Source organism: Glandiceps talaboti, chromosome 4 (genome assembly GCF_964340395.1).
Source record: "Glandiceps talaboti chromosome 4, keGlaTala1.1, whole genome shotgun sequence".
Taxonomy (NCBI): Eukaryota; Metazoa; Hemichordata; class Enteropneusta; family Spengelidae; genus Glandiceps; species Glandiceps talaboti.
The window spans coordinates 19481646-19494687 of record NC_135552.1 but is presented as its reverse complement, the minus strand read 5'-3'; the positions used below and the strand labels follow the sequence as shown (position 1 = coordinate 19494687).

The 13042-nt window shown below is 35.5% G+C and overlaps 2 protein-coding genes across 3 annotated transcripts in view; one reads left to right on the top strand and one right to left on the bottom strand.

Moving 5' to 3' along the window:
- The window catches only part of LOC144434051 (cytochrome P450 20A1-like), a 65748-nt gene that overhangs the window by 5302 nt on the left and 47404 nt on the right, over positions 1-13042 (bottom strand). The window contains exons 1-5 of one of the 2 annotated variants that reach the window (XM_078122502.1): positions 4346-4471; positions 4135-4184; positions 2753-2922; positions 1333-1478; positions 386-553 (exon numbers count right to left, since the gene is read on the bottom strand). In XM_078122502.1, coding sequence (XP_077978628.1) covers positions 386-553; positions 1333-1478; positions 2753-2922; positions 4135-4184; positions 4346-4417 — 606 coding nt within the window. In that variant the 5' untranslated portion in view covers positions 4418-4471. Of the gene's footprint in view, positions 1-385; positions 554-1332; positions 1479-2752; positions 2923-4134; positions 4185-4345; positions 4472-13042 lie in introns of those variants that run through there. The other variant, XM_078122503.1, reaches the window with a different exon arrangement.
- Positions 4715-12513, top strand: LOC144433951 (aladin-like). Its single transcript, XM_078122364.1, has 13 exons — positions 4715-4909; positions 5037-5218; positions 5639-5778; positions 6134-6314; positions 6770-6861; positions 7391-7536; positions 7983-8126; positions 8703-8823; positions 9157-9281; positions 9739-9972; positions 10589-10738; positions 11499-11583; positions 11971-12513. The coding sequence occupies exons 3-13, from the start codon at positions 5650-5652 to the stop codon at positions 12118-12120; spliced, it is 1557 nt and encodes a 518-aa protein (XP_077978490.1). The 5' UTR covers positions 4715-4909; positions 5037-5218; positions 5639-5649; the 3' UTR covers positions 12121-12513.

The following is a 13042-nucleotide window of genomic DNA, read 5'->3' as shown; positions in this document are numbered from 1 at the left end:
CAAACAAAAATTAAAGTAAAGTGATATTACAGATTCATAGAATTTGCCATCAGTCGACTGTGACCAACTGGACTCTATTTCAACCATACCTTGTACATACCACATCATACTGTGTACTTACCACATCATGCCGTGTACTTACCACATCATACCGAGTACTTACCACATCATACCGGGTACTTACCACATCATACTGTGTACTTACCAAATCATACCGAGTACTTACCACATCATACTGTGTATTTACCACATCATACCGAGTACTTACCACATCATACTGTGTACTTTAATACCACATCATACTGTGTACTTTAACACCACATCATACCGAGTACTTATCACACCATACTGTGTACTTGAATACCACATCATACTGTGTACTTACCACATCAAAGTTCTTCTTCAGTTCTAAGACAGCTCTATCATCATAGAAGTACTTTCCAAACAGAGATCTAAGGAGTGCCTTCAATGCCAAGGCTACCATATACTGACATAGTGGAATGTGCTCTTCATTGGGTACAGATTTCAACTTATCAACCAACTCTTCACATACCTAGCATACAAAAATGATGGAAATGTGAAATGAATTAATGTACATACCTAGTATATAAGAATAGGAGCATTAAAATTCATTTACATATTTCCCATATATGAATAACATAAGTATTCAATAAAGTAAACAATTATAATGCATCTCACTTACAATGGAACTTATGAACAAGAATCATCCAATAATATCATGAGTTGAAGTCATGCATCAGGATCTGGAAGGGCGCCCTCAAGCAATTCACAAGAATGAACTTTTGTTTGCTACATGTACGTGTGCCAGCATAGTGCATGTACTGTATAGTGCATGTACTGTAGTGCTGATGAAAAGCTATGATGACATGGTATAATTATACTGTTTCCCCATCCATCGGTAAATTTATATATATGATGGCTATGTCTGCACGAATTTGACATGTGAACGGTTGATAACATGTCAGTAATTATGGAGAAAGGAACATGTTATCAGTAATTTTCCAGATGAGTAAACTGCAATTTGTACTTGTTAATTAACTTGAAAGATGATATAAGATGATAATAAAATCCTACACTGTGGGATTGTTCAAGGCTACTGCATAGTTTATGTGCAGCTTTAGATATGTACAAGGCTTTGTTACAAAGGAGAAATGCATAATCAAAGGCCCAGACATTGTCATATTATGGTAGCTATGTATTTTAGGAAATAGACCTGTATCAACAACCATCAATTTGAAAAGTAAGCGCCTGAAGTAGGGACTAATGTTTTTTTCATCAATATATATTGAAATAGGAGAAAAAATGACAAACCTCATGAAAGACTTCATAGTGTTTCTTTACAGCTAGTTCACTAAAATTCTGATCATGTAGTTTTCTGCGACTTCTACCACTCCCTTTATTTGCATACAGTATGCTGTTTTCTCCAATCAGTGGTCGATATAACAGGAAGAGATCACCTGAAATGAACACAATGGATTCATGATGTGTTTGAGATACAGCATATTACAAAGAATTACCATGATTTTGATATTGTTCGTTCGAATCTAAATTTGCGTTACACATATCAGCACTATTAATAAAACCTACATGTTCAGTATGTTGCTGGTAGAACAATGATTTAGAAAGAAAAAGGCTATTTTGGTGAACACATTCAGGGCTAGAATGTAACTTTTATGCTTGGTTGTCAGATTTAGCTAGATGAATTTTTTCAGCTGTGGTATTCTGTTGATTTCCATTGGTCTAACTAGCTCCTTATAAATTTGGTAGTCTAGATTTGATGTTTACTAGTCTATGTGCCCTGGACTACTGCTAATTTGGTAGTTTAGATTTGATGTTTAGTAGTCTTTGTGCCCTGGACTACTGCAACTTTGGTAGTTTAGATTTGATGTTTAGTTGCCTATGTGCCCTGGACTACTGCTACTTTGGTAAGTCTAGATATGTTGTTTAGTTGTCTATGTGTCCTGGACTACTGCTAATTTGGTATAGTCTAGATATGTTGTTTAGTTGTCTATGTGTCCTGGACTACTGCTACTTTGGTAGTTTAGATTTGATGTTTAGGTGTCTATGTGCCCTAGACTACTGCTACTTTGGTAGTTTAGATTTGATGTTTAGGTGTCTATGTGCCCTGGACTACTGCTAATTTGGTAGTCTAGACTTCATGTTTAGCAGTTTATGTGTCCTGGATTACTGCTAGTTTGGAAGTCTATATACAATGTTTAGCAGTTTATGTGTCCTGTCTTACATGTACATTTCACAGGGACCAAATTTTGGCTGGAAACATTTCAACTTGAAGGCTGTACATAATACATTGTATGGTCTAAGCTGCTGAGGTTGTTGTTTTTACTTGCTAGATAACAGCACAGACAAGTAAGAAACTTGTCTGTGATAACAGCATGCACGTTTACTGCTGAACACAGTGGGATTAAGATTGGGGAGAGAGTTTTGTGTACATGAATAATGAATATTTAGATTCCTCTCAATAACAATTGTGCTGTGTTCAGTGGGTGAAAGTGCTATCGTCTATCAAGTAAAACAACAACCAAACCTTGCAACATGATTGACTTTGAAGTTTGACAGTAGATGTATCTACCATACTGTCTTCTGGTGAACACTTCCTGCTTTCAATGTAAAAGTACAAAATCTTGTCTATATTCTACATCAATGGTTATAGTGTCCATGTTTTATTCAATGTTGGTAGAACTCAATGAGTCACTATAATCATTAAACTTACCAGGTTTATCAAATACATTCTGATGTTGCTTCCAGAGATCCACAGAGGCCAAGCTGACACATAATTGGGATCCATAATAAAATGACGCTATGTTACCAAACTCAGCATGTAAATCTACCAGGAATTCATGAAAACTACCAGCTGCACTGATATCAGGAAGGTTACCTTCTCTGTAAGGAAATTAATTGTATGGAAAAGGCAGGAATGAAGAACAGTGGACTGACCATGTACAAATTCATAAATTACAGATTTGTACTAATCAAGGTGTTAGTGTATGCACACCCTAGCCTAGAGTGAACTACACTCAAATCAATGATGACACAGAAATAGGACATATATTGAATCACCTTGACAACAGTATGTAAAGAAATGTACATACACATGCTTAGAAGTTTTTCTTATCTATATACATATATCTGTTATTATCAAAACTGTGGTACATCATATACATGTGCTGTATACAAGTTTATGGGTGTAAGCTTTAACAACTGCATACATGTACATGTACATGTACCACGGTCAAAAACTATAATATGAGCTGTACCAAGTGTTCTCTATAGCTACAACAGCTGCTACTATTGTCATAAATTATATACTCGTTTATTAAAGTGGCCATATGGATGAGGATTGGGTATCTATTTTGAATTCTGACTATAAAAACAATTTTGTCATGGCTTCCTACTTGAAAAATCAAAGTGAAACAACATATACCAAGTCCTTGTTTGGAACTCAATAAATTGCAAAATATTAATAAATGTGAAACTCTTTGTTATCATATACACAATAATAAACTTTTACACAAATTTTAAACTTACCAGTAAAGTTTTTTGCAATGTATTGATTTGCAAACACAGACTTTTTCGGTGTTGTTTTTATACATTGATTTTTCGAGTACGAAACCAATAACAAAATTGTTTTATAAATCCAAAATGCAAAATACATGTAAATACCATTGAATCCTTCTCCATATGGCAGCCTTTACATGTAGTTTTGAAAGACTGCATGAATGAAAAATATCTTGATAACTTTTCATAATTTGATAAAGTTGTAATAAATGAAGAATTGTGATTGATGTGATACTAACTTAATAACAAAATAATGTTTCATTTTTAATCATCAAATTTTAAAAAATATAGTAATTCATGCAACCTAATGGATTTGGGATTCTTTCGGCTTGGATTTTCCCCTGTATTTCCTTACTCAGACTATGGAGGCAGGAAAAGTCCTACCTCCAATGCTCAGACAATTATAATAGGGTGGCCTAAATTAAATACAAGCACATGTATTCGAAATCGCACATCACAAAATTCACATGATGATGTGATGTCCAGTCTGGACCAAGCCTTATCTGTGTCGCATGTCAATTGACACCAGTGACTTACTTTAAATCGGATGGATCTCGACCTGGGATAGTTGTTGATCTTGTTGAGCCCTGTGAAGAAGTAAAGATACGTGGCAAAGTGAGTGACAGTCAACGTTTGGGTGATGTCATTGATAATGATGCCCATTCATTGCATACATATGATACATATGTCTGCCTCTTAGTTTGCACCTAGATACAGCTTTATGACTGCTTTGCTATCATATACTTACAGGGTATAGATATATGACCGCAACAATCAAAACGATGGCAAAGGTAACAGCAAATATGGCAAAGTCAAGCATTGTTAAACTACCATTCCTCTATGGAAGATTTCAATGTTCGCGACCTGCACGTCCTCAAGTAATGTGGTGATGCAAATACTTCCGGGTGTCAACAACCGGTAACCTCTGCGCATGAGCAATTTAGACCCGCCATTTAGGAATCTGAACGAGTATAAAGTTGGCGTCAGATTCAGATTCAGATTCAGCTAGCGTCATATTGAGCGTCAGATTCAGCGTCAGATAGCCTCAGATCCGAAGACACCCGACGGACTCAATCAAACCTGAAATAATACCGTTGAGACTACAGGGAAAGATTCTGCTTCACAACCTTTTGATGGAAGATGGAATGTCTCTGCTTGCACAATTTTTTAAATTTTAAATTCAAATTTTTAAAAATGACAACATATTAGTATACGTAAACTTAGCTTTTGCTGACACCATGTACATTATTGGCAAAACGTATCAACCAACGAACATACAGTGACTGAACTTGGGGCTATCAATGTCTCGGTTGTAAGTATTTCAACTCTATTTCACATATTTTTCCCAAATAAAAATTGTGCAAGCAGAGACATTCAAACTTCCATCAAAAGGCTGTGAAGCGGAATCTTTCCCTGTAGTCTCAACAGTATTATTTCAGGTTTCATTGAGTCCGTCGGGTGTCTTCGGATCTGACGCTATCTGACGCTGAATCTGACGCTCAATATGACGCTAGCTGAATCTGAATCTGAATCTGACGCCAACTTTATACTCGTGAATCTGAAGTTGTCGACGCGACGGTGCACCAAGTAGGCAATGAACTGGGTGATGTAGATAATACACGTGAGTGATGTTGTTATTCTTAGTAGGGAAATCGACCTCACAGTATGCTATGTCTTCTCATCAAGGCAAACTGTATTTTTTATTCGCAATATATAGAATATGCACATAGGATACATAGATTACATACAATACATATATACATACATACATACATACATACATACATACATACATACATACATACATACATACATACATACATACATACATACATACATACATACATACATACAGACATACATACAGACAGACAGACAGGCAGGCAGGCAGGCATGCATACATACATACATACATACATACATACATACATACATACATACATACACCAACTCCTTACATACACACGTTCATGTACACTGTACTAATACATTCTAATCAAAATAACAAGTTGTATATATATATTATGTTCTTGCTTTACAGATCAGATCAACATGTCTATTCTTAGTTCCTTTGCTTTGCCACCACCAGAAAGTTTTGTCACCGTATGTGAGCTAAACAGTGAGTTTATTTCTGTTAGAGCTGGGGAGGAAGATATAGGTGTTTATCTACATGGTACTCAAGTAAGTATCATATATTCACATTTAGGGACTTTAATATCTATGTATATGCTTGCGATGGAGATTTGATGGATATATTATAAGTACATCAGTACAGTATAGTTAGGTTTTGTGGATACTAGTTTTGCAAAATTGCAAAGAAAATATACATGTGAAAAGACTTTTGGTGTAATTAAAACTCATAATATTACAATATAAGTTTGACAAAAAATATTTTGTGTGAAATCTGTAAATTGAAGTTTTTTGAACAATATAGCTAGCTTTTGTTCAAGTTGATAATGATGTACATGTACATGTAGTCTCTGTGCTGCATTTTGTGAATACTGTCCTAAATTTCTTTCAATCTTTCTCATAACAGAAATTAGATTACCCCAAAGTAGAAGTGACACCAGAAAGTCTACGGCCATCCTCCTCACAGTTCAGTGCTAAATCTGCCTTCTTAACACATGATGAGACAGTGTGGAAACGGGCTGCCAGTGCATGGTATGAGCATGGAGTTATTGGTGTCTTTGAAGAAATTGCAAATAGCAAATCAGAAGGTATACAGCAGTCTTCATTATACCATGAACATGCCAAGTTGAACAAAAAATATGGAATGTATACTCTAGTTGTTCAATACACAGAGCACTTCTATGTCACGGCAATGTGTGTCTACGTCACTAGTTCTGGGTTCAAAATAATTGAGTCAAAAAGTTCAAAAATTGCCATTATTTTCCCTGAATTTTCTTTGATATTACTGGCATATTACTGAATGCTATAAACGAGTGTAGCATAGAGAAAGTGTTTTACTTCAGTGTTACTAGTTGTATTAATTTAGAAATGTCATGCTGTTAAGTTTAATAGACTGTCTCAGTTGTAGGAAACATGGTGGTGTCACAACTGACTGACACTGACTGACAGCAGACAATAATAACATACCCAAGGTGTATGTATTTGAACCATTGCTATAAAGGCATGTACACTGATCCTATCCATATTTGTATCTCTCATGTAGTGTCTCCATGGATATCCTCACTTTGCTGTGGTTGTTTGGCAGTTGTGAGATGGACCCACTCATTACATGGTTCTCTATTCCCACATTTAGTGGTAAGTAACATCATAGATGTAACGTGTTAGACAAGTCTCTTCTCTTACATCTATGGTAACATTTAGAACTATCACTTTTTATACTGTACTTGCATCATTCTGAATCTACGATGTAAACTGTTCTATTTACTACTAGATTGATCTTCTTGGGTAATCACTTACGGATGAGCGATAGGTATAAAAAAACACACAACCATGCATATGATCGCACAGTGCTCACCGTTTTACTTTAATATTCTTTTTTGCAACATTGCCATAGGGATTTCATACTAAATTCTTCATATTAAATGTAATCCTCTTGTCAAGAATGTGGACGTTTTAAAACAACGCAAGAAAGTGTGGGACAGGGAAAGGTTACAAATTTAATGAAAAAGCCATGGTCAATCAGCTAGTGAATGTGTTCAACTTATTTAAGTCATTAAAGTTGTCATGGTTACAGAGTGATTTATGTATTCTCAGTTACATTTGGTCAATAAAAATAGAATGACAGATCTGTACCAAAATTATGTATTTTTGTATTTTTGTATAGATGTCAAATGAAGAAATGGTTGATTTATTTTCACCAACCAGAGACTGGTACCAATCTCCCGTCAGATCATTTGCATGGCATCCACATTTTACAAAGATGGCTATTGCTTGTAGAGATGACAGTATTAGAATCCACTCTGTTAAAAGGTTTGTCACACCATAGTTGTGTATATCAAAATAAACTTTAGGCTAGTATCTGGTATGCCTAGACTAGACTCTAAAGAGAACTTAAAAACCTGTCACCCTGATTGTACATCAATTTACACTTCAGTCTGGTATTTGGTATATCTACTAGGCATACAGAGAATAAAGAACTGGAAAACCTGTCATCTTGAGAGTGATGTTTTATGGTAATTTATATGTTGTGGCATCATTCCAAGTTTAATTAGAGGTCATTGAACCTCTGTTGACCTCAATATATGTATTAACCAATAGAAATCTTCGGTACAATGTCCTGTTTCATGGAGAATATATCTCACTGAGAGCAGTCTAAAAATGGCTCTGGCGCCTCCCACTCCCCAACACACTGATGTGCTAACAGTGCATGTTTGCAACCCTGTTGCATCTTAAGCTATTGTTGTCTTTGATTTCAGTGACATTATGCCAATTTGTAAACATAAACTACAGAAAGGTATCTCTATGTTGAAATGGAAACCATTATCATCATCACAGTTAGCTGTAGCCTGCCAAACTTGTATCTTAATATGGCATCTTGATCCAACTTCCTTGTCAACAAGGCGAGTGTTTCATCTCATTCATACATTTAGACAGTTTTACCAGCTGGGAACAGAGATTTGCTGATAGTCCAGTCACTTGTGACATACATGATGATGTGTGGGAGGGGGTAATAACTTTTGCTGCTCACTTTTACAATCTCTGTTAGTGGTAATATCCAGAAGAGGACGAATAATAACGGACATAACCTGTGCAAATGATAAACCACAAATACAAACATTTCAGCTTTTTCCTTCATTTTTAGAAATTTAAATGAATATGATATTCAAGTACACATGTCCAAATTGCTGTAGAATTACATGTATATACTGTTATCGCAACCATATCATTCAATGTTACCAAAAAAAAACTGAACAAGTATTTCCAGACAATGCAAGGCTAAGTGTGTGCTAAGTATGCTGTTTATTGCTGATATTATCTCTAAGTTTTAGTGTAATTTCAAAAATGTACGTCCCTTTTATAGCAAATGTGGAGACAAACTTGAACACCAATACTAGTAATCTATCAACATCTGTATGAACATCTTCATTTGTTTTTCTCTTGAAACAACTGTAACCACGTTTGTAATTTGTTTTCAGACCATCCAGCAGTTCAGTGCAGGTTTTAAGTTGTAATGGTCATGTCCCTGTAACTCAAATAGAATGGCACCCAGATGGAGATCTGTTAGTATCAGCATCCCCTACCGATACTGCTATGATGGTGAGTTGTGGATCTTATTTAGATCTGTTAGTATCAGCATCCCCTACCAATACTGCTATGCAGTGTGCCTTCTAATGATAGCCAAATTTGGTTGTTGTGAGTCAAAATTATAAAATCTGGCATTTCTTGTGAGTCACCACATATGTTTACATCTGAAGGCTCTAAATTTAACACATATGTGCTTTTGTTTTTTGTGTTTTCAGAACACATTATGGAAAAAGCAAAAACATGGATGTAAAATGTAAAATTTATCTTGCTTCTGAAACATTTGATATCATCATTTCAATGATTTCCAGTTGAAGTATTAAGATTATGTTTTCATTTTGCTTGTAGATTTGGAATGTTGCCATGGAGATCTGTGAGCCCATTCGTCGTCTTGGAGGTGGTGGTGTATCTCTCCTGAAGTGGTCCCCAGATGGCAGTAAAGTGTTTGCTGGTACACCATCATCAGTTATCAGGTGCTTATATTGTACATATAATGATATTTGTGTCATTATTACATAGATATATCCAAATCAGTTCTAGGACAACTGCCCCCATAGGACAACTGCCCCCTGCATAAGGCACTCAGTTTATTGAAATAGAGAATAAAGCTCCATCAATTCAATACTTTGTTTGCTGTCCTTGAATTTTCCTAAAACCTACCAGGCAGATGGGGAACAGGGAAAACACAAACACAGAAAAAAACACAATGCTAGCATGTCTTGATGGTTACAGCTCCACTGTCCCTTTTCACCCTACATGTTACAAAATAAGCTGTGTTACTCAGTAGAGTTGTGTTTTAGAGTAATAATTAAACAGATGATATATTGCCCATAGTTAGCTTTGTAAGTAATTTCTTGTAAACATTGCCATACCAATACAAATACCCATGCCATGCACATTTAATAAACTGAAACCTGTGTTGTCTTTCAGAGTGTGGGAGACTCAAACCTGGTCCTGCGAACGTTGGTCTAATATCTCGGGACGTTGTCAGTCGGCATGTTGGAGTCCTGCAGGAGATGTTCTACTATTTACAGTCACAGAAGAACATGTCATATATTCTCTCACTTTTCATGAAAACAAATCTTTGATTGGTGGATCTAAAATTGCTGTGAAGTGTATTGACCTGTCAGAGGTTTGTTTAGAACTTGGTGACCAAGACGCAAGGTATGAAATACAATCTCATTAAAATCCGATGTAGTGTACATGGCGCAATTTCTGTTTGGCTGTTACATTTACTGTCGTTTGTTCTTTTGTGAGAGCTCATTACATACATCTGACATAATACCATAGGTTTCCCGAACCCAATCTCGTACTTACAAGTAAGTAGCCAATCAGAATCTGTCTTACAATAAAACACTCAATGTTCAAAATTGGCAGCAAGAGAACCACCAAACAATAACGATAGCATCATTGTCTGTGCTCTGCGCTCAAGATCTTTTCGAACAGAGCGCTCTGAAGTACTGTACTAGTATATTTCTGCACATTACGCGTTCTCATTCATTAAGTATAAAATTCACTCACCGCTCTCGTGTGGCTTGGGAAAACCTATGGTATTGTGTCAGATGTATGTAACAAGCACTCACAAAAGAACAAATGACAGTAAACGTAACAGCCAAAAAGAAATTGCACCATGTACACTACATCAGATTTTCATCAGATTGGGTGAAATAGAACTTTACCAAAGATTTCCAATTAATCAGATAAGGCAGGTCATGTGACCAGGCTGAGAAAGATTGTGAATTATCGAGCTCATTAATATAAATGTACATTCAACTTTCAGTGTTGGAGGTAATATTCAAGATATGGCATGGGATCCAACTGGTGAAAGACTGGCTGTCATCTTTACTGGAAACAAAGACACTGCCAATTCTGGCCACTTGGTGGCAGTCTTTAGGACGAGACTGAAACCAGAGTTTGAAATATTACCATGGTATGTTAACTATTAGTGTTTGTTAGCATACCAAGATATCTAGCCTTTGAGAGTATATTTACACGTACAGATGTCTACTTAATGTTTTAATTATTGCACAAGTCTATTGTGTAGTCCCCCCCCCTCCCCCTCCCCCCAGTAACTACTTTGTATCACATGACCTGAGAGTGTTTCTCTATGTCAGATAAAATAAACAATTCTTGATATTAAACAAAATATTGAGAGAGTGTACAGATGTGATCTATGTCAAGGTAAACTTCAGTGTTGCAGCCAGAGGGGGTTTTTGGGTCATTTGACACACATTTTTTAGACCTGATCCACAATTTTGGAAGTGATGGGTCATAGATGACCCACACTATATTTGTATGCAAATATGTTTAGTGACATGACCACACCTATAGCAACAACCAAATGATAGTGCATACTTTGTATGGCATAGATAACAACAAGGTTGGATGGACAATTGCATAATCATTCAGCAAATATCTAGCATGGATCAGCATGTGGGTAAATATTTTTAAAAACTGTGCAGTTGTGCTACAACTCCATTGGGGTTTGTTTTTTTATAATGTCCCCAAAAAATTTATGATGACCCAGAAAAATGAAAGTCTTGGGACACTATGTCCCACTCTTTCGAAAGGCTGGCTGCAACACTGAAACTTAACCTTAGCAGTGACTTTTTAAATTTCACTTTCCAATTCTGTGTTCAAAGTATGTCTCAAAGAATGTAACCATGTGTTGTTCTTTTTTATCTTGTCAGTGGTTTTGTTAAAGGTTATCCAGAAGATATTCCACAACTTGTCAGTTTTCAACAAAAGTTTGACAAAGGTGCTTTATTGACCGTGGTAAGTATCATAACATGTCGTTGTTTTGATGTCACATATGTACATAAATATGTATATATACAAGAAATGTATATGCTGAGTAGTCGCTTCAAACACTATTACTGCTATATAAAATGGAGTCAAGAATCAATTTCTATTCTACTATGTTCTGAGTTAAAATAACCTACTATGGAATACTTTGTTTAGATATACCAGGTAACCCACATACCCATACTATGTGTTTTACAGATTACTACCATAACATACTCACACTATGTGTTTGACCAATTACTACCATAACATACCCACACTACGTACTTGTTGACCAATTACTACCATAACATACCCACACTATGTACTTGTTGACCAATTACTGACATAACATACCCACTTTCTCTTTGTCTGTAGAGTTGGCTAAGTGGTAGAGTATCATTTATACCACTGTTTTTCGTTCCAACTGAATCAGATGATTTGAGGAAACAATCCGGATATAGTAACTTAGCAAGCAGTACCATGTACCGACAACCACAATTATTTTCTTCCCGTGATGTACTGTAAGAAAGCACACCTTGATTCTTTGTAAAGGTACTATCTGCCAGTTCAAACAGCTCGAGTCTACGTGGATCTAGCAGTTAAACATAAACATTTCTAGACAAAATGATGAACAAATTGATAAAAGCTGAACCAGTTAAAACTATCTGTGGTTGAATAACCTCTGATGTCTTCATAAACTAGACAAGGGTTGACCCCTGACCTTTTACCTGTGACCGACACAAAAGTAGAGAAGTCAACATTAATGAAAGTTTGGTGAAATATCTTTATTTTCAAAATAAATGACCTGTAATGAACGTTGGCAAAGTAAAAAGTTTCTAATGCAGATTAGTTTTTGTGTAAGAGAGATACTTTAAAAGAATTGTTGAATAAAACAATAATTTAACAATGACTCATCAGTTGATAGTGTCTGTGCTGTGTGAGTGATAGGTTGTACAGTGTAAAATATTAAACTAAAGCAAATTAATATTGCAGAGGTCGAGGGGTGAATGATCTTACACTGTCCTTCAAAACAGCTGTTATATTTATTGTGTCCCACGTACAGGAAATTAAAACAAAAATCGAATGATACACTTTTGAATATGAATATTAAATTACTCAGTTTATCCTTTTCTTGCCATTTCAACTAAAATGTGATATACACATAAAATGGCTTGTTGTGGTATTGATCGAAAGTATAAAATTTAAAATCATTAATTTTGAAAAAGTCTGGAATCGTTTTCCATCATACAATAAATTGGATTATGATGAAATATTTGTATATTTGTTTTATTCTTAAGGTAAATAAATGTATATTTAATACCAGTACTTATTAATTATTTATTAATTCTCAAAATAAATGATAACCATTTCATAATTACAGGATGTAGGAACAAAATTTCTCTTACTTCGTAGACACAAACAGAAGAAGTGTGCAAGGACAAAACGA

Bases quoted from the DNA above. Each gene is read 5' to 3' on its own strand.
- LOC144433951 (XM_078122364.1), top strand. From the start codon at position 5,650: ATGTCTATTCTTAGTTCCTTTGCTTTGCCACCACCAGAAAGTTTTGTC. The intron at 7,537-7,982 runs GTTTGTCACACC...CTTTGATTTCAG, and splicing joins AGAATCCACTCTGTTAAAAG to TGACATTATGCCAATTTGTA. The intron at 8,824-9,156 runs GTGAGTTGTGGA...TTTTGCTTGTAG, and splicing joins CTACCGATACTGCTATGATG to ATTTGGAATGTTGCCATGGA.